Below are 23,085 nucleotides of genomic sequence, written 5' to 3' on the forward strand. Positions count from 1 at the left end.
CCACTGATTATATTGACGTCAATGCCAAGGTATTTTAAGGAGTTGTGGCTCACAGTTTTGGGTGAAAGGGGATAGTGATGTGCAGGTCAGGGAAAACTGAGCCCATACCAGGCCCAGTTTTCCCTGACAGGTGTTTTACCGGTTAGGTGGCAACCCTACCGGGGAAGCATCTAGGCTGGGCTGGGGGGGAGGAGGGAGGGGGGTCTATGTGGGGTAGGGTTTTTTTAATAAGAGGTTTGTTTCTCCTTTAAGCATTCTCGTCCCTATACCTCCTGGGCCCCCCTGGTGATGGGTGAACCTATCCCATTTTGCTTCATGGAAAAATATGCAAATCAGTGAAAACTTTTCACATATATTGAATTATTTTTTAGACTTTTTATTCACTGCACATATTGTGCTATTTTTGGGCTACTTTTTAAGGGCCTCTTGGCTAGTTTTGGGCTGGTTTTGAAAATTAGACCTGGCAACCCTGGAGTGCAGTGTGAGTAACAGTACAACACTGTTTAATGTAAGACTACAACTTGTCAGTCCGTGTCAGTGTTGGGCAGCAGCTGCCGTGCCCCACCTGTCCTGCGCTCAGAGGAGCATATTTTTGGAAAGCACAAAGCAGTGAGATTATTATGTGAGAGGTTTCCCTTGAGTGGAACGTTTCTTGTTTCCTCTGGCACAGGGTGAGGCAGGACACTCCTCAAGAGCAGACCTTCCCTGGAAAGGCTTGTCAGCAATGTGTGGGCTAGTGACTAGTGGGGAGGGGAAGGCACTAAGACCCTGTGGCCTCTGAACAAATGAGAGGGGGCAGAGGAGGAGGCACAGGAAAAACTGTGCAAGTTACCGATGACTTTTTGCCTCCTTGATTTTTCTGGTAAGGGAGATGAGAGAGGGGCTGGGGGCTGAGATCAGAGGCATCTCGGCTAATCCCCACCGCTCACATGCAAGCATCCCCTCTGCCTAATATCACTGCTCAGATTAGCCCCATAGGGAAGCTATTAGGGCAAAGGGGAAATGTTCCTTTGCAGAATTTGGAAGAGGATCAGATAAACAACTCCTGAGATACTTGGACAGGACAGCAACTCCACAGCACAGGGGTCAGTGCAGAGACAGGGCAGGATCTGAGCCACCCATCAGCTCTACCCATCAGCTCTACCCATCAGTTCTACCCTTCAGCTCTGCCCATCAGCTCTGCCCATCAGCTCTACCCACTGACCTGCCACTGCCAATATCCGGGCATGCAGCTTTGAGCACAAACATGGAGCGAATCAAAGGTAAGTCTTCATCCTGCGCTACCTCTTACCTGTTAGGGTTGGCATATAGAGACAACATTATTATTATTTTGCATTTTCCCTATGTTCCTGCCCTGCCAACCTTGTGATGCATACTTAACTGCATGTGGCATGTCTTCTATTGCACCTGGTTGTAATCCTCCCCCAAAGCTTGTGCTTCAACTTCTGCCATAAAATGTGATAAAGGCAATTGCCAGTCCGTGTTGGTGTGCTCATTCCCTATAGGCAGCCTGCATGTCTTCTACTCAGGGTCAGACTGGGCCGGTGGGACACTGGGAAAAAACACAGTGGACCCCCACCGGACCAGACTTGCTCCCCTGATTATTGCGGCACTGTTAATGTATGTGTATGGGGGGGCATAGTTTAAAAGTTGGGAGAGGACCCCCGTTGACAGCCAGGAGGGCCCTTTTGGTTGCAGTCACGGTGGGCCCCCAATGTTCCAGTCCGACCCTGCTTCTACTCACACAACAGAAAGAAAATAGTCATGGTACAAATGACCTGCCCAAAACCTGCCATTTACAGTCAGGTTTTTCAGAGTAAGTATGATTTTAAATTGCAGTAAATATATGTATAATTATAATTCAATCCTTCACTTGTGATGTCTGTGCACAGTCAGTGTAATCTCAATAGTTAGAGACTAGACTGTCACTGAAATGAATACTTTTCTGTTGCCTTTGCTGCTCTCCCTGCTATTAGTGTGTATGAGTCATGGCAGCACATTAAATTAGCCCTTGATCAGACAAGCAAAGTGAGTCCTCTCTCAACACTCGTGTTTCTTTTGTTAGCTCTTTACAGGTCTCCCAAAGCCACACACATTCTTAGGGCAGAGACACAAGCTCAGGTTCGGGGAGACAAATCTCCTCTCCTTCAGGGCAACTAATCTCCCCAAACTGCCTCCCGCCGGCTAGAATCTAAATCGTTGGCGGGATGGCACTCAAGCGCTTTGTTTTCCGAAGTCGCCCGAAGTTGCCTCACAAGGAAACTTCGGGGACTTGGAAAACTAAGTGCTCCGAGTGTCATTGCGCCTGTCTATCTGGCAGGAGGCAGTTCGGGGAGGTTAATTGCCCTGAAGAAGAGGGATTTATCGATGGGCGACTAAATCTCCCCGAATCTGAGCGTGTATCTCTGCTCTTAAGTAAATGATCTACAGTCAGGGGATGCCCAGTATTTTGTTGTTGAACTGAGAGACAAGAGGAGAGTGGTAGTGCATGGCAGGACATTGCATTGCAGTAACTATATATGATATTAGAATGCTGGTAAATGGAAGAGCCAAAATATATTGTTTAAACTGCCGATATATGCTGATTTAGCCCACACCCACACAAGTTTTCTGGATTTGCTCACAGGAGAATAACTAGATGGCATTGGTACAAATGCACGTGTCATACTGAAATTTAAACAGTTTAAGCTTGTACAGGAACTCAAGAAATATTCTTATGGACCTTTTTATTGATTTTCTTATATTGCCATGCCAATGATCAAAGCTAAAGGTTAGGTTTTCTCAACCACAGTGCAATTTCAGAGAGGGCATGTTGCAATAACTGCTGACCAATCAGGAGAAGCAAATAAATGCATAACTTGCACATCCCAATTATAAAAGAGAGCTGCAGCAGTGGTAAGACACAGCAGAATGCAATGAGCTAGTGAGGGGCGAATTCGCTGTGAATTTGCACGTTTTGCCGTGGGCAAATTAATTTGCGAAACTGCGGAGGAAATTCGCCAGTGAAAAATCCTCTGCGTCAAAAAAATTTGCCCCCGCAATAGAATAGTCGAGTGCATACAAAATGTTGTGCATCAAAATTATTCGGCCACCCATTGACTTCAATGCGTTTCGCAAATTTTTCGGAAAAATTCATCCATCACTAAAATGAGCCAGTGGCCCTTCCAGTGGCGTTACTAGTTACTGGGCCCCATAGCAAACTAATTTTAGGGCCCTCATCATATACAGAGGTTTTTACCAATATATATATTGAACTTGCTCATTAATTATGGTCTCATGCGTGATGGGTCTTGGTTTCCACTGATTGGTTACCAGGCTGTAACCAATCAGTGACTTGAGGGGAGCCATATGAGTAATAACTGTTGCTTTTGAATATGAGCTGAATGCTAAGGATCAATTGCAAATTCACTGAACAGTTAGGTCCTGTGTGGCCCCTCCCCTTGAGGTCACTGACTAACTCAGAGTTAGAGAGCTGAAAAGCAGGAAGTAGTGTTCTGTTCTGTTATGCTAGACATCCAGTCACTCCAGCCTTTATAGATTACATTTTTGCCTAACTAACTATATTAGAATTTTTTTTTATTTCGCACAGCCTATCTATTTACCCTGTTTTTATTTTTTCACTGAACTGTTCCTTTAAGATAAGTCTTATTCCAACTTTGACCTGAGTCCTTATTCACCCCAGAGGACTCAAAAGCAAACAGCTCTGCAGTCTGAACCCCATTGGCTTGTGCTTTACACAGGATACAGAGGAAGCTGGGGCAAAGGGTGGGCCCAATCTCAGACTGATACCTAGGGGACTTCTCTTACTACTTTCCTGCTCCTCGACCTCTTGTTGTAGGGCCATTGTTAAACACAGCAGGACTTTGCCCTGAGAGCTCATGAGCTAAATTAGTGAATATATGTGAATGTAATTCAATAATCTGTCACACAGAAACAACCTGAATGGTAGCCTTGTTTATTTGTCTTCTCCTAATAAAACCAAACCCTGAATAGCTCTAAAGGTGGCCATAAACGTAGAGATCCGCTTGTTTGGTGATTTCGCCAAACAAGCTGATCTCTCCCCGATATGCCCTCATTGAGGTAGGCAATATCGGGTTTATCCGATCATGGGCCCTAGGGCCCAACGATGGGATCATAATGCTTCCAATACGGCCGGTCGGATTGCGAGACTGCATCTACGAACACATGCCACAATCCAACAGGATTTTTAATCCTAGTCTGATCTACATCTGGCCGACTTCCAGGCAGATATCGATCGGGGAAGCTTTGGTCTGTCGGCAGCTTTTATCCGCCCATGTATGGCCACCTTTAGACTTGCATGAGGATTAGGCACTCTTCTAGACTGATCTAGACTAATCTAGACTGCTGCACCAAACCTCTGTTTTACATCTCCTCTTAAATTAAGACATGTTATAAACATACTTAGTGATGCCAAGACAGCCATATCAATGGGTCTGCTGTACATTAGGATTCAGTGACACATAATACTGTACACAAACCATCATTTGCTTGCTGTAAACAGATTATAAAGTACTGTGAGTGTATAGTTTATTTTGTGCACTGAAAGTGTTTTGTGTGAATTTGTGTTTAAACATGCAATGGAGCCTGCTAGATGCCTCGTATTAACAATGCCTTTTACTGTATGTAGAACCACAAGAGGTGAGGTTTATGTAGGAGACTATGAAGAAAGGCAATAGAAAAGCTCTCATTTGAATGTAAAAATTTAATGAAGAGCTATAGGACGTTGAAAGTGTAAAATGCAGCCTCGTGATTGCTGCCAATTGTAGAGAAATCTAGTTTGGTATATTAGCAATTTAACATTTGTTACAAATTGTCTCTGTATTATAAATATTCTCTAGCATAGTAATAGGACATTATCTTGACATCAGTGGGTTACATCATTAGTTGCTTTGAGATGGTTGTTGCACCTGTGGGTTAAGCCCTTGAAATGTTATTTATTCTTAAAGATTTGCCCCATTCTCATGGTGTCAGCTAGTGACGCTGATCTCACTTCTGCCTGATACAATGAAACATTGTTGGGAGCCGTAAACAACATGGCCTGAACAATAACAATTCATGTTGAGCGTGAGTGGTCCGGAAATTCAGGCAGAGCAGTGCCATTGCAGAATCAGTGTGAGGAGCAAAACTGATTCTTCTAGGAAAGGCATTTTTTTTTGGATCTACACACAGTGCAATGGGCTACTATCTCAGGAGTTAAGAGCAAATGAGTCAGCAACTGATATCTGCCTGTGTATGGCCATCTTTGTTCAAATCGGTCAACTTGCCCCCCCCAGTCACTTGGCCACAGGCAAACATTCACAGACTTGTTGGGCCCCAATGCAGCTGTCATCCAATCTAATGACCAATCAGATGCAAGCCAGGAATGGCATCTTTTTGGATCTACACACAGTCCAGTAGTCTACTAACTCAGTAGTCAAGAGTGAATAGGTCAGCAACTGATATCTGCCTGTGAACAGCCATCTGTTAGGGTTGCCACCTGGCCGGTAAAAATTATGGTAGATCCCAATGTTATTAATAGGGAAAAAAAATAAATATATAGGAAGGCCGGTATTTTTTTCCAGAAAAGGTGGCAACCCTACCATCTGTACATAGCAGCCTACACACTTGTGACAGCAGATTTTGGGCCGCAGGAAATAAAAGATGTGTTCCCATGGGTGACAATTTCAGATGATTCCAATCAATGGTCACACTTCAAAATGTAGAACAGCAGTAATATATTTTCTTGACGGATGACCGTATACCTATAATTTAGGTCATGCAAATTAGGTAGAGCAGAGGTATGACTAATTGCATGTAAAGTGTAAAAGTTTAAATGTAAAGTGCAAGCATTTACTGCAGTGCTTTGCTATATATTAGTGAGTAGAGTAAACAAATAATGAAACAAACAAAGGCAATAGGTCCCAGCTTGCCAGAGTTCTCACTCTGCACGAATGTTGACTTCAGAGCATGTCTTCATGTCTTTTCACAGCTAAAGGGTTTACATTCTACTTTGTGCCACATTGATCTCAACACACAAGATGTTCATTGTTTCCTTAGCTGATAACCTAATTCCAGCTAAGCTTCTGTAAATTTTTCAACAACCTTTCTAAAATGTGTTCTGACTTGGCCATCAAGCCTGGTGGAATCAGGTTGGGCTCACAGCCTCACCTAGCTTCCAAATATATCATGTAATAATGATTGAGGCCAAAGTATGGAGATTCACAAGAGTAGGCTGGTGGATCCTAAACTGTGGGGCAGCCCAGAGCCTTGGTTGGAGGTCATATAAAGTGATAAATAGAGCTGAGCACATTTGCTGTTCAAGATTATCCTTTTTATTTGTATTCTGTAATTAAGTTTGACCATATTTCCCATCTGATTCTATTTATATTTGCTAAATTTGATAGATCAGATTTTAGGGTTTTGTTCCTCTTGACATTGCAGAGGAGCAGAACCATAACGGTTCCCAAGTGTTCCCGACTGGTATATTTTTTATTATGGTATCTGGGTGCATAAAAAAAGAGTAAATATTAAGTAGGAACTTGAGTTCCTCCATTCATGTACAGTATATGGGTTTACACAAGTTTCTTGACATTTTTCTAAATTCTGGGTCTGGTCACGATTGGAAAGTAATTGGATGGGTCAGGCACATGGTTAGTATCCATGTCTTATGCTTAGGAGATATGTCTATAACCAGTGCTGTAACACAATACTTATTTAATGATTGCCCTAAAGACATCAGATATTATGTGAATGGCCGCAACCAACTGTTGGGTGTGAATGAGTAAGCCATTAATTCTCCAACAGATTTCAGGAACCTCTATATTTAGGAGGGGATATCCAGCCCCAGGATATAAATAGTTGGCACCACACTTAATTGTGCCGCTGTGTTTGCTCTGTTAAATACTTTGCTAGAATGAGTCTTACTTTCTTGAAAAACTATAAATGTATTTATAAATGCCCAAAGTATTGACAATGTTTTGTGTGGTTGCCAGTCTTTTTTAAAAAGGTTGGCTAGATACACTACAAGGCCAACTAAACTGTCTAATAAAATACGTTGCCAGTATGCAGTGAACATGGATATCCCCATCCTCTCCCACCTCCACCCTGGCCTTTTGATTCTACAGGATAGGAGCATTTCCTATTTTTCCGGCGTTCTCTACTGTCCCCTCCCCAAGCAAATCCCGGCTTCCACCACAGGATGCGGCCTGCACAGGAAACATCTAAGCTAACATCCCGGACCATGCACCTGACCAGTCACCTTATATAGCATAGGAAGGGAAGGACTGTTGCTACAGCGGGTTCTAGTACAACACAATACCATTCTCTATGTCTAGGGTCTAAATCACTTTCCAAAGTTTGAGTTGCTATATGGAAACCTACTGGTTTTGCGTTTATATTGGTGCAGAAGAAGCAAATCACATAAATAAAATAATTGGGCTTATCAGAAAGTAATGGTCAGTGCATGACCTAGGTGCATAATGGGTGACCTGAAATATCCTGAATCATGTCAACAGGAATGTGTAAAGCTGGCCATACACAGGGAGATCCACTCATTTGGCGATGTCGCCAAATGAGCAGATCTCTCCCTGATATGTCCACATTGAGGTGGGCAATATCGGGCTGATACAATCATGGGCCCTAGGGACCAACGATCAGATCACAATGCAGTCCATATGGGTGGTTGGATCGCTGGACTGCATCAACTGACAGATGTGGACGCAATCCTACGGGAATTTTTAACCTGCCTGATTGAGTTCTTGCTGACTTTCAGCCAGATATCTGCCGACTCTGTCTATTGGCAACTTTTATCTGCCTGTGTATGGTGGCCTTAAGGGATTTGTCTCATACCGAGAACTACGGAGAAGGGCTTTTATGCATGTGAGTACTACATGGAGGGGATAACAGAAAATGGTGAAAAAGTGGATGGATTAAGAAATATCTGGTGACTGGGTAGATCATAAGGTGGCAACAGGTATAGGCCCTCATTTTAAACCAATATCACCACTGTCACATCAATGTCAGCATTAAAGGAACAGTTTGGTGTAAAAATAAAAACTTGTTAAATATATAGGCTGTGCAAAATAAAAAACATTTTTGATAAAGTTAATTAGCCAAAAATGTAATGTATAAAGGCTGGAGGTACAGGATGTCTAACATAACAGAACACAACTTCCTGCTTTTCAGCTCTCTAACTCTGAGTCAGCGCCACATGGGACATAACTGTTCAGTGAGTTTGCAATTGATCCTCAGCATTCAGCTCAGATTCAAAAGCAACAGTTATGACCCATGCGCCCCTCCCCTCAAGTCTCTGATTGGTTACTGCCTGGTAACCAATCAGTGGCAAAGCAGGAAGTAGTGTTCTTTTCTGTTATGTTAAACATCTACTCACTCCAGCCTTTATACATTACATTTTTGGCAAACTAACTATATTAGAAACATTATTTACACTGAACGGTTCCTTTAAAACAAACCCTAAAACAATGCAATATCTTTAATTACAGTATTCCAATAAGCATTTTTATTTAATCATGCCTAAACTATTCCTAGTTATATGTTTAATAATAAACTTCTAGAGAATTACCCCAAACAACAGCAAAATGCTCTGTATATTGCTATAATGTCGACTCTAGTTTAAAAGCTTAGTTCAAGAGATTAATGAGAGCTCCCCCATAATTCCCTAACATGGAAACCCTGGAGAGCCAATAAAATGTGCATACATGCAGTAATTAGTGTGAGTACATTGGGCTGCATTGTTGCTAGTACTTTGTATCACTTGCATTGTGGCACAGAGGCTCATATATCCTGCTTGTTTATATAGGGAACAGACACACACTGTGATTCGGGGAGGTTAGTCACCCGGCGACAAATCCCCTCTTCTTCTACCTGAATCGCAGTGTGTGTATCTTCCCTTAGTGGCTTTTTGACCACAGCGTAGAGGTGCGTGAAGCAGGCCAGCAGTATGTCAGCGCTTAATAGTAATACACCCAGGCACATTCATAATACAATTTCTGTTTATTAAAGCACAAGGGACTCTTGGAACAAGTGGCAGTTTCTTTTCCTTGTGATGGTTCATTCTGTGACCACCCAAACCCCTCCTTCAGTCCACAATGGCACATTTATTGACCTGAAGCCCTCCCCCAGGTATCTCAGAAACTATTCCAGTTAGTCATGGGTGAATCTAACTGGTTCTGCTTTGCCAAAAATACAGGAAGCGGAGAAAATTTGGCAAAATGCATTGAAGTCTATGGGTGTCAATTTTTTTTTGTTGTGCGAAATGCCACGTCAAATTGTTTTATCGCGTGCCTATTTTTTTTCACTCACTAGAGTCATCACTAATCCCAGTTCATAGCTCACTCAGGGTTTGATTCAGAACAGGCAGCTTATGTTTATACTGCTCTGTGGCTGTATAAGGAGAGAAGAGATGTCACTAAACACTGCCCTGTTTACCCTTTAACCTTTTTTAATTCTGTGTTTGAGAAGCACTCAACACCTACCCTGCACTCCATAGAGTATAATCCAAACCTTGAGTGCTCTATTCCAGCATTCCATGAATGCCTGGCACTCCCAGCACTACTTCAACCTTGGCACCTGATTGAGCGGCAAATGTGTTCTCTTTTGCATCATTTTCCATTCATCTCCACTACATGCACTCGGCTTATTAACAGGGTTTACTATTCATTTATTTTCTGTACAATAAATTGCAAAAGTGAGAGTGTTATCACTTTTAAAACGGAATTGCTTCCTAACTTTGATTTTAAAACTTCTTTACGGACATTGAATAACCTAGCCTTACCTTACCGCATTTAATTCTCTGACTCTCTTTTTACTATATGGCACTGAAGGATTTGTGGTCTTATAGGGAAGAATAGATTTCCTTTGAGATAGAAAGTTAGCCTTGTGATCACAGTCTCCAGAGTCCTACTTTCTCTCCGTGTGGGGTCCCAGGGCCTAGCAAACAAACAGGCAGCAGCTTCCTGGGACTTCTCCACCTCTACACTTTCTTTATTTTCTTACTTTTATTTCTGAAATGCAGGTTTGGTTTTTGTCTGTTCATTTTTTTTAATTAATTAATTAATTTCCTATCTCCTAATAGCAATATCTTTTTTAATATATCCAATTCTGATTAACTTGTAATTCACTGGTAATCTGAGACTGCAATAATTTCAGCACTGGCACTTAAATCGAATGAACTTTTAATGGTGTTTTATTTAAGGATTACATTTTTGTAACTTGTAATTAACGAACTTGAACTACAGTCTAGCTAATTTATTGGCACACTGCACTTTAAGGATTTAAGGATCGCACACAATTAATTGAGCACAAGAACTTTAGTTAACTAATTTCTTAATTCTTTTTTAAGGGTCAATTAACTACCAATAAATTACACCTGTAATCATTTATTAATTTATTTAAGTTACTATTTATTGCATAGAACACTTTGTCAGTGGGTAAAAACCAATAATTGGTCCAGCGACGGAGAGAGGGGGGTTTTACTATTTTCTTTACAAAAGTAATCTTTTTAAACATTTCCAACCATTTGCATTTATACATATTATTATTATTATTATTATTATTATTATTAACATGTATTTATATAGCGCCAACATATTGCGTAGCACTGATGCATATGATACATATGAGCTGCCATATTGTTAGCTTTGGCTGATAATCATCGGCACCATATGGTAATACCTAATTACCTATGTAGAATGATGCTGAACCAAGCAATATGTTTACCACTTTAACTATAATAAATGCTGCTGTGTAGTTAATAAAGATATCACGTGTTTAGTAACTAAATGTTGAATTCAATTGTCTGGTGTTAAAGAATTAAAGTGTCTGGTGGAAAGCTGAGAATTTTAAAAAACATTGGATATTATTATACTATAGGTATGAGACCAGTTATCCAGAATGCCTGGGGCCAGGGGCTTTCCAAATAAAGGATCTTTCTGTACAGAGAAAAAGGAAATCATTGGATTATGTGGATAAAATGTAGTCTATGGGAGACAGCCTTTCCGTAATTTGGAGCTTTCTGGATAACAAGTTTCCGCATAATGGATGCCATACCTGTATTAGACAAATATAAAGGGGATAAAAAACGAAGGCATAGAAACACAGTAGATGTTAATATATCTTTTATAATAATAGTATCTATTTTATAATGAAGGGATGTGAGCTGCCAAGAAATATTATATAGGCAGCTACTAGTAACACGTGCAGCTGCTATACCGTAAACCAACCTACCCAATGGCTTTTCCGTCCTCGCCTTTATCTGTTATATTTAGAGCCACATGTGCTTGTGTCTATAACATGATATATATATATTTAGAAACACTCAGCGAATGGAAGCGCTCTACAAATGCCTGTGGTTTGAGCAACTGTTGGAAACTGATTTCTTTGTTAACGTGATCCTCCTTCAAAAGATAATACCATACGGCAATCACACGTGTGACACCAAATTCAGAGAGGCCTGGATTTATGGAAGGTTGCATTGCATTTCACTGGAGTGGAGAGTATCAGCATTTACTCGTCTTCTCTTTGAAAGAAAAACTGAGGTTTGCTAGGCCTAAATATGCTGGATGGGCCCCATTACTGGTCAGTAGTTTGGCCTCCTTCGTAAGACTATAATTTAACAGGGATACTGTCATGGAAAACAATTTTTTTCCAAAATGCAGCAGTTAAAAGTGCTGCTCCAGCAGAATTCTGCACTGAAATCCATTTCTCAAAAGAGCAAACAGATTTTTTTATATTTAAATTTGAAATCTGACATGGGGCTAGACATATTTTCAGTTTCCCAGCTGCCCCAATCGTGTGACTTGTGCTCTGATAAACTTCAGTCACTCTTTACTGCTGTACTGCAAGTTGGGGTGATATTACCCCTCCCCCCCTCCCATCAGCCGAACAACATATCAATGGGAAGGTGACCAGATATCAGCTCCCTAACACAAGATAACAGCTGCCTGATAGATCTAAGAACAGCACTCAATAGTAAAATCCAGGTCTCACTGCGACACATTCAGTTACATTGAGTAGGAGAAACAATAGCCTGTCATCCTAAAGTGCTGGCTCGCTCTGAAAGCACATGACCAGGCAAAATGACCTGAGATGGCTGCACATTCCTACACTTGCTGGTTCAGGAATGAAATTTTATATTGTAGAGTGAATTATTTGCAGTGTAAACAGTGTAATTTTGAAATAAAGACGACATCATAAAAATCATGACCGAATCCCTTCAATGTACAGAGTGACCCTTTAATCTTTTGGGCTCCAGCACCACTGCACTATCCACAATGGTAATAGTTCCACCTCACATTTAAACTCCCAGAGCTATATTTAGCAAGACTCAACATGTAGCTCTGCTTTACAGCATGAGTAGTTGTTACCTGTCTGTGCTTTACAGCATCTGGCCACTAAGGTCCTTGTGGGACTTGTATGAGAGATGTAAGGAGTTCTGCACTAACATGTATTGTAACACACAAGGGGTAGTTCAGCAATTCTTGGGTTACTTTTCTGCTAGTGTAGAATCCTATACCAGCGATGGGAAAATGAAAGAGGCTAAACTTTAAAAGAAATATTCTACACTATATAATGTTTGTTCTGCAAGAATGGACTATGCAAAGACTTGTTACATGTGGCAGAGAAATCCTCCTTTATGTGGAATTCTTTTGTGTGTCTCTGGAAAAAAACACCAAATCAACATCATATACAAACTTTCTCTGAAGATGAGAGAAAATCCCTAAAATTAGCTCTTGTCCAATTTCATGGGTATCCGATCCTGTTGTGTCCCCCAGTGTTACAATGTCACAGTAATTACCATTACCAGTAGAAAGTCAACTGCTCCTCCCTGTGACCCTTAGGTCCCTGTTGTTTTATTTAGGAGGATAGAATATCTGAGGATCATTACAAACTGCACTATAGAACCGTGAGAAGCTTCATGGAGGGGCAATACAGAAAGGAACTGTGCTGTGCCCTGGGCTACAAAGATGGCTTCAGAAGCTGCATTATTTTGGTCATATACATTTCTTATTTTGTTAAAGAATACATGGAGGGTTTTAAATTTAGCTCTGTATGGTTTACAATTACACTGATGGAAAAGTATTGTACAAGTACTGCTTGCCCTTGAATAGCAAAGAAGTCTACAAGGAAGCTTGTTCTATATTCCTTTATTGTATGTGCTTATAATCAGTAGCCTAGAGCAAGCTCATTCATTAGGGGCCAACACATAATACTCCAGAAAGTGTGAAGTCAGTTTAAACAGCCTGTCTTTGTACATTTTTAATTTCTCTTTATATGGCTGATAAAATCATATTCATCCACTAAGCACAGCTGGGTTTATACTGGCAGCATCTGGTAGCAAAGCAAAGGTGTTTTAGGCCAATAACAGCAGTGCCCAAAACATTCTTCTCTCAAAGTAAATGGTAAGTGCTTTGACTATGGCAGTCGCTGGTGGTGGCAAAGAGCATAGGCTGCTTTTTTTCATCACAGCCGCTGTCAACATCATGCAATGTCATTAGAATACTAGGAATACACTGAACTCCCTACTTGCACTCAGCTTCGACTGGCTCTGAAAATACTGTGTGATGCAACCTATGCTGTGAGCACCCCAGAAACATTTTTTGTGACCACCTCCACTAATTACCATGTTCATTTTACAACATTTGGCAGGTTATGAAGGTTTGAACACGTTTCTGTGGTTTTTATGTGTTATTACAGTTTTGCTAATGAAGGTGAATTGCCCTTTAAGCTGCAAATCAGTTTCCCCAGGAGATCTGCTTATCTTAAATTGTTAAAAAAGTATCTGTTCTGGGCTCTCTGCCAAAAGCCAATTAAGTTAGAATCTTTTTCTAGCTGTTCAGTGCAGGAGATCAAAGAGAAAGTCCTGAAAATACTTTGTGCTGCAACCTATGCTGTGAGCATCCCAGAAAAATCAGACAGAACTTTACAGGGGCCTAACCTGCTGGTTGAGACACCTCTTACCACCAGTATTTACCAATGGCAGTATTCCCTTTTGAGTTTGTTTGCTTGCAACTTACATGTCTGAGCTGTTCAGTGTGGACCATTTTTGTCACCTCAACCTATGCCTTAAAACCTCTCAACCAGGTAGGAAGCTCCACAAATGAGTTTATTTAGTGCAAGACAGGTCAGCTGAATCCAGACCAGGGACCCCAGCATGCTGACGGTTTCCAGCGTCTCAAATCAACAAGCAGGTTGCATACCACCCAACATTTTGGAAATAGAAAGAGGGACAAAAAGATTTGCCTTGCAGACATTTTTCTGGCCACACCCCCTAATTACCATGTTCATTTTACAAAATTTGGCAGGTTATGAAAGTTTTAACATATATCTTTGGTTTTTATGTGTTATTACAGTTTTGCTCCAGCACATGTTTTCTGCTTAAGGGTTAAACCCATGTTTAATGTCAAGCCCAAAAAAGGTTACAACATTTCGGGGGCGTACCTGCTGGAGTATTTCGTTTGAATTGACTGGTGGAGGTGCCGTCCTCCTATACCCCAAGCACCGTACGGGAAATTGAGAGACCAGGTGTGCACCTGCAACCTTTGCTGATCTTATTACAGTTTTGCTAATGAAGGTAATTTGCCCTTTTAGCTGCAAATCAGTTTCCCCAAGAGACCTGATTATCTTAAATTGTTACAAAATTATCTAAGTATTTATTCTGGGCTCTCTGCCAAAAGCCAATTGAGTTAGAAACTTTGTATCTTTTTCTGGCTGTTCAGTGCAGAACATTTCAGTAAAAAACTCAGGACTGTGGATTGAGCTGTCAAAATCGGGACTGTCCCGTGTAAAACGGGACAGTTGGGAGGTATGTGGTTGAACTTGATGGAAGTTACTATGTAACTATGTTGCAATAACATTTAGCCTTGATTTGTGGAAGTTGGCCTAGCGATGGCCTAGATGGGGACCCAAATAAAGTCTGGGAGTCAAGATGTGTGACCCAAGCTTGAGTTAGTTAACTACATTCTGTATTTAAATTGCCATGGTAGAAAACCATTTACATTTATTAAAGGGGGTCAAAAGACCCACTCTATACAGTATGGGGTCCCAATTCGGGGAAAACATTTCGTACTGTTGGCTGTTTACTATTTTGTGATATTTTGTATGTCTTGTCTGTTATATATGGATAGAAATAAGTTGTATTTGTGGCTGTAGGTTACCATACCATTGTAATGGATGGTTGTCAGAACTAGGGATGCACCAAATCCACTATTTTGGATTCGGCCGAACCCCCGGATCCTTCATGAAATGAGTCCTAATTTGCATATGCAAATTAGGGGTGGGACAGGAAAACTCTTTTTACTTCCTTTTTTTGTGACAATAAGTCACGCAATTTCCCTCCCCGCCCCTAATTTGCATATGCAGAAGGCTTCGGTGCATCCCTAGTCAGAACAAAATCTTGTAGCATAAAAGATACAGCCATACCTAGGAACTCTGCAGCTTGAAAGTCAGCTCACTACATGGAATAAAGCTAGCCAACGCTGACCCTGGTGTGTGTGTGTGTGTGTGTATGGGGTGCCCAAATTTGATCTGTTATGTAATTGTTAGAGGTCTTGTTTGAGTAACATTTCCTGGGCCTTTGGCATGGTTCATGAAAGTTTTAAGGATTGATGGCCTGGCTGTGAGTACAATTCTTAAAGGGATACTGTAATGGGACAAAATATTTTTTCAAAATGAATCAGTTAATAGTGCTGCTCCAGCAGAATTCTGCACTGAATCCATTTCTCAAAAGAGCAAACAGATTTTTTTTATATTCAATTTTGAAATCTGACATGGGGCTAGACATTTTGTCAATTTCCCAGCTGCCCCAAGTCATGTGACTTGTGCCTGCACTTTAGGAGAGAAATGCTTTTTGGCAGGCTGCTGTTTTTCCTACTCAATGTAACTCAATGTCTCTCAGTGGGACATGGGTTTTTACTATTGAGTGTTGTTCTTAGATCTACCAGGCAGCTGTTATCTTGTGTTAGGGAGCTATCTGGTTACCTTCCCATTGTTCTTTTGTTTGGCTGCTGGGGGGGAAAGGGAGGGGGGTGATATCACTCCAACTTGCAGTACAGCAGTAAAGAGTGATTGAAGTTTATCAGAGCACAAGTCACATGACTTGGGGCAGCTGGGAAATTGACAAAATGTCTAGCCCCATGTCAGATTTCAAAATTGAATATAAAAAAATCTGTTTGCTCTTTTGAAAAATGGATTTCAGTGCAGAATTCTGCTGGAGCAGCACTAATAACTGATTCATTTTGAAAAAAAAAATGTTTTTTCCTATGACAGTATCCCTTTAAGGTGGCCATAGACACACAGATCCTATCGTACGAATCGAGGATTCGTACGATTTTAGGATTGTGTGTGGCGTGTGCCGACATCTTTTGTCCGGCGGAGATCGGTCGTTTTGGTTGATCGGTCAGGTTTGATTTTGACCGACCGATCCCGCCGGAACCCACGGCACATCGTAATCGGATCGTTCGGCCATACGGCAGAACAATCAGATTACCCCCGATAAAGCCATGTTTGTTAATGGTATATCGGGGAAAGATCCGCTCGTTTGGCGATGTGGCCAAACGAGCGGATCTTTGCATCTATGGCCACCTTTATTCTGCTCTAAACATACCACTGAGAATGTTTAAACTGATATAGAGTAGCTTCCCGCAACAGACGTGGAGATCTTATGAGGGAGAGGGGTGACAGGGAAGAGATAATAACATAGGAAATAACAGGACAATGTCTCACAGGTCAGATTGGAGGACACTATGTTGGTCTGAGCCACAAATACACACATTTAAATTTAAACCCCTCCGCTACGCAGGTTACTGCCTGAAATATTTTCACTGACTTGATCAGATTTACTGAAAATGAATTCATTCACTGAAGGTTTTCTAATGCAGTGACAACTCCCAAAGCATCCCCTTCTATAGACGCACTGATTTGTTTTCCTCGTCCTGTCAGTGCTTCTCCCTTGGCTTCACTCACTCCAACTGTGACATCACAGCACTTCCTTCCTTTGGCAACTACTCATTTCCCTTCTACCCCAGGTGAGGGCCAAGAATGTTGTTTGATATTTGATGTGTATATGTTTGTGTTCTGTTGTCTCTTGTGAATGTTTATCTGTTCCTGTGTTTGTCTCTCTGTATCACTGGGAGGGTCACTTATTACGAGAAAATGCAGTACATGCAAAGCTATTGGAATTTATTTTGGGTAACTGTTGTTAAAAATAATTGCTTCCTCCGGGGACAGTATTTTTGTCGTAGATAAAACGTTACACGTTACATTCTAGACATTATTTTTTTACCCTCTATGTGGCTCCTGAGGTGAATAAGAATGTGGTTAGAATATAGGAACACAGGAAAATGAATTCCTTCTGGGTGAGAAAGACAAACTGTTGTTTTAACTCAGCCTGCCAGAGGATCAAATGAACTATCTTGTAGAAGAAACTGATGTTATTATCTGACCCCCAAACATGATACAGGTATGGGACCTGTTAAACAGAATGCTCGGGACCTGGGGCTTTCTGATTAACCGATCTGTCCGTAATTTGGATCTTCATACCTTAACTCTACTAGAAAATCACGTAAACATTAAATAAACCCAATAGGCTGATTTTGCTTCCAGTAAGGATTAATTATATCTTAGTTTGGATCATGTACAAGCTACTGTTTTATTATTATAGAGAATAGGGAAATCATATTTTAAAAACTGGATTATTTGTATAAAATGTAGTCTATGGGAGACAAGGGAGAACTGGAACATTCTGGATAACGGGTTTCCAGATAATGGATCCTATACCCAGTGTCAGACTGGCCCACCGGGATACCAGGAAAACCCCCGGTGAGCCAAGGTATTAGTGGGCCCTCATGCTGTTAAACATTTGGCCTATTTCATGGCCATTCCCTATTTCTATGAAGCTAAATAGATAGAATAACAGTTTATAGTATGTAAAGAATAGAGACTAGAAGAATAGAGATTGAGTGAGGAGAGGAAGAAAAATAGTACTGAGTGGGCCCCTGGTCTAAGGTTTTTGGGTTGGCCCCTGGTGTCCCAGTCCGACACTACCTATACCTGTACAGTAAATAAAGTGGCAACCACATTGAAAACATTGGAGAGCAACGATAACTAAAACACCATTATAGCGCCATGTAAAATTTTCTATTCATCAGTTGTTTTCTTGTTACTGGCAAACTCTGCACCTTTTATAATATTATCCCCTGATTTTCTGGACAAGAAATTATCAATTTGTTTTAGTGATTAGAAGAATTCCAAGTAGTAAGAGAGAGAGAGAGAGAGAGAGAGAGAGAGAGAGAGAGAGAGAGAGAGAGAGAGATGATAGATGAAAGATAGATAGATAGATAGATAGATAGATAGATAGATAGATAGATAGATAGATAGATAGATAGATAGATAAGACAAACATACAGATAAACAAATAGATAGATAGATAGATAGATAGATAGATAGATAGATAGATAGATAGATAGATAGATAGATAGATAGATAGATAGATAGATAGATAGATGATAGATAGATAGATAGATGATTGATAGATAGATAGATAGATAGATAGATAGATAGATAGATAGATAGGACAAACATACAGATAAACAAATAGATAGATAGATGATAGATAGAGAGATAGATAGATAGATAGATAGTGTATTAAAAAGGGTGTACATTCTTGTTTCCATAAGCCAGTCCATTAATCAGATGGTTGACTGTAAGTGGTGTGCACCCTACACAATTCCAGCTCAGTGGGCAGGCGGCAAAACAGGCATTTAGCTCGTCATTGAGCATTTCCAGCTGTAATTACCTGACCTGCTTGTGCAATGGCAGAGTCTGGTGATTACTATTCAGGTTGATGGAGAGCCAATACTGAGCATTTTGCCTCCCTCTTGTCAAGCTGGAAACCATGTAGGCAGTAAAATGCTGGCACCATTAACGCTTAATTATTTTTATTATTTAGTATTTGAAAAGCTCCCCTGTAGAAAATGTCAGTTAGTTGGTGTAGGTGCAGAGCGCAGCCAGACCCACTTTTGCAACCTTACTGCTCTTGCACTAGCCTTTAAATGTATATAAGGTTTATAATGACATTTAATAACATTACTGAGAAAGAAAGAAAATTCAAGGTTTATATGCTAAGGCTAGGGCCACATGACACGGAGTCTCTGCAGGCCCTAGCGGAAGAGAGGGATGGGGCGTAGATTTCATAATTGGCCATTGTCGCCCGAAGAATAGGCGATCTGTCGCTGGTTGACTACTCTCCCCAAGTAGCTACATGTGCCACCAACCTAAATAATATCCTAATTAGTAGTGCTGTTACACCATCAGTATGGATGTAGTATGTCTTGTGAATTAGTTGAGTTGGCAGGTGTATTTTCTCCCAGGGTGATAAAGATCTCACAGGGTGATTGAGTGTCTAATGAATGCCCTTCCTTTATGTCCTGATATGAAATAATCCTGCACACAACAGAGAAAGAGAAGGAGGTGAGAAACAATTGCTCTTATGTATTCAGGACCAGTATCCCTTATCAGTGCCCGAGGGGAATGAGAAGGAACTGACCACTCTATTAATCCTCCTCCCGTCACTTCATTTACCACCCCCTCCTCCCCATGTCTTGGGCTCTTGTGAAGTTGCCTATTTCTTTAAGCTCAGCTCATTAGATATGTTAGACTGGACAGCTGATGTCATTACAGACACACATATCTTATTGCCAGAACCAGCAGCCACAAGGCTGGGTTGGATTTCAAAGTCAATAAACAGCTTTCGCTGGATGTGTAATTTCAGAAGAAGAAGCCATTATTCAGCTGAATGATTGTGCTTTTCGGATTTTATATCATTTTATCTCCTCTTCCCTTAATGGCTATACGACAGCAGGGGAGCAAGTGAATGTAACAGGTGAAAGTACTGTAACTTTATGACATATGGGGAAGTGTTTGAAATATTTGCTGTGTTTATAGAGCCACTAAAATATCGAGTTTCTTTTAAGAGGCCAATAAAACACCCTCTGCTTTGTAAAATAAAGTTTTATAGATGACACTTGTATGAACAAAGCAGTTTAAAAAATGTTTGCAGTATAAGAAAGGTGTTGAAGATACATTTAGGGTAATTAGGTAGATGTTCTATCTCAAAACTTTACTAAAAGGGTCAGAGGAAGATCTGCCTATTACTGTACATCATTTGTGCTATGCTATATGATATATGCATGTAGAATTGTTCCTTGTCTGGTAATCATGCCCTATTTAAGGTCTAATATTTGTTTTTGGCATATTGCTTGCTTATGATTCTCCCAGTTTATATAAAACACAGATGTTATTAGTCAATTAGTTAGAGTTCCAAAAGTATTAGGATCAGACCATTTTCACCTATAATCTAATGTATATATATAATCTAATATATAATATATATCCTTGATAAAGGCCCTAATGCGGGCCGAAACGTTGGAGATGCATCTAAGAATAAAATAACACTGTTTTATTCACTGAAAATGGTGTGTGATTCCTTCAATCTTCATATATATATATATATATATATATATATATATATATATATATATATATATATATATATATATATATATATATATATATATATATATATATATATATATATATATATATATATATATATAATGTTCAAAGTGGACCAGCACACCAAATCTTCAATCAAAAAAGGTTTATTTCAACATCACTCAAGTGTCCAACGTTTCGGCCCACATTAGGGCCTTTATCAAGGATAAGTGTAAGTGATCATGTGAGTGTTTAAATACAAAAAAAAGTAGGCGTCAAGATGACTTCATTAACAATCAATTAATGCAAACAAGTGTCTTAATACATTCAAGTGAACAATGTGTTTTATATATATATATGTATTCTCTGTATATATATAAAGCTCTTTTCCTGAAATCTGCTCTTCTGAGTGGGCCATGCTAAGTAAACCATTTTTACTGTGCCAATTAACTGTAGTGGTTGACCTGGTTGAACTTCTTCTTACATGAATACCAGTATGAGCTCAGAGGTCTGCAATGTGTCTATGTATGAGGGTGAGGGATGTGCATCCTTTCTAGGGAAAGAGTGGGGCTTTTGTTCACAATAGATCCCCTTCTCCCCATTTTACCATGTCAGACTGTGTGTTTCTATTAAAAAAAGCATCTGCTTTGAATCTATCACTATTTTAGGCTTGAAGTCCAGCATTGTCAGATGGTACTTTAGCCTGAGGTAGACTTAGAACCATGTATGAATGTAGGAGCAGATGATCGTGCTTTTCCACAGACAGGGGCACCATGCTTTACTTGTTTTGGTCTGCAGATAATTTACGCCCTGACCTAGCCCGGTATACTGCCTGAACTGTATAATCTAAAACATACATACCTCCAAAAGGAAAACAATGCCACATTGGAATAAGATTCCACCTCAACAAAGACAATTGAAACGCTGTGCAGAGATGAAACTCTGTCCTCTCAGAAGTGGGAGCCTGATATTAGATTGTTGGCATGCATAGAGATAAAACATATGTATACTATTATATATAATCATATATAATATATATTTATATTTAGTATAGTAGAGCTGTTTGCTTTTTAGCAATGTCAATTCCAGAGGAGAGTAGAATTGCCACATTTCATACTGAAGGCCCCTTTGATGTTAATTGTTCCTGCCAAGGTAGCGATGTTCTGCTTGGTGGTGTTACCCGGCATCCCATGGTGCAAACCTGTGAGGCGTTTCATCCCTTGCTTAAGGGCCCAGTTATCTGGGGCCATTAATCTTCTGCTCTGCAAACAAAAGACTTCAAAGGGAACCCAACTTTCCCTGCTGGGTAATCGGATCCTGCAGCAAAGTATATTGAGAGCTAGTGAAGTCCATACCAGCAGGAAATGTTTTATCCATCTCTGCACTGCTGTGCCCCCATGTTGCTGCTTCACTGCGCTCCTCCATCCTCTGTGTTATGTCACTATTTATATGTCATGGCTGCTGAATCAGTAATGCTTGTTTGTCATGTAGTGGCAATTGTATCTGGCCCGGCCTTTACCTCTCACTTATATGTGTGCCTGTCTATACTTTTTCTTCATTTTCACTAAAAAGTTCTTTCTCACTCAATATGTTATATATAAATATTTTTATCTTTTAATTATATAACACTGACACATTGTACACTAGAGTGCATATAAGGCATTCGAATAAAAAACGTTCACCAACACTCAATTTCCGCTTTAACAAATCTAGCTCATAAAGCATTGCTGGAGACTAATACAATATCATGATAATAAAATGACGTACAACTCCCAGGGAGATACTTTACCTCAGTTCTCTACAACTTGTTACATGTAGTAGGCTGATTACTTCTTATAAGATGTGTTTGAGGGTCAAATTATATTTAAACTATGATTTTATTCAATGTGTCTATGAAGCCCTAGAGCAGACTGTGGCCATGAAAACCATTTGAAGGGGCACATCCAGCCCGAGGGCCTCCACTTGGTCAGCACTGCTTTAGCTGAAGATTAGTACAGGTATGGGACCCATTATCTTGAATCCCATTAGACTCTATTTTATCCAAATAATCCAAAATTGTAAAAATTATTTTCTTTTTCTCTGTAATAATAAAACAGTACCTTGTACTTGGTCCCAACTAAGATATAAACAATCCTTATTGGAGGCAGAATCAGCCTATTGGGTTTATTTAATATTTACATGATTTCAAGTAGACTTGAGGTACAGGTATGGGACCTGTTATCGAGAATGCTCGGGACCTGGGGTTTTCCGGATAATGAATCTTTCCGTAATTTGGATCTTTGTGCCTTATGTCTACTAGAAACTCATTTAAACATTACATAAACCCCACAGGCTGGGTTTGATTCCAATAAGGATTAATTATATCTTAGTTGTGGGATCAAGTACAAGCTACTGTTTTATTATTACAGAGAAAAAGGAAATCATTTTTAAAAATTTGGATTATTTGGATAAAATGGAGTCTATGGGAGACAGCCATTCCATAATTCGGAGCTTTCTGGATATCGGGTTTCCGGATAAGGGATCCTATACCTGTATGAAGATCCAAAATAAATAAAAATCCCTTATCTGGAAAATTCC

At 40.2% G+C, this 23,085-nt stretch overlaps 1 protein-coding gene across 1 annotated transcript in view; it reads left to right on the top strand.

The window, feature by feature from the left end:
• Nucleotides 1-654: 654 nt before the first annotated feature.
• The window catches only part of afap1l1.S (actin filament associated protein 1 like 1 S homeolog), a 56,639-nt gene continuing 34,208 nt past the window's right edge, over nucleotides 655-23,085 (top strand). The window contains exon 1 of the mRNA XM_018256153.2: nucleotides 655-1,262. Coding sequence (XP_018111642.1) covers nucleotides 1,247-1,262 — 16 coding nt within the window. The 5' untranslated portion in view covers nucleotides 655-1,246. The remainder of the gene's footprint in view (nucleotides 1,263-23,085) is intronic.

The sequence above is a fragment of the Xenopus laevis genome, chromosome 3S, assembly GCF_017654675.1.
Source record: "Xenopus laevis strain J_2021 chromosome 3S, Xenopus_laevis_v10.1, whole genome shotgun sequence".
In the NCBI taxonomy this organism is placed as follows: Eukaryota; Metazoa; Chordata; class Amphibia; order Anura; family Pipidae; genus Xenopus; species Xenopus laevis.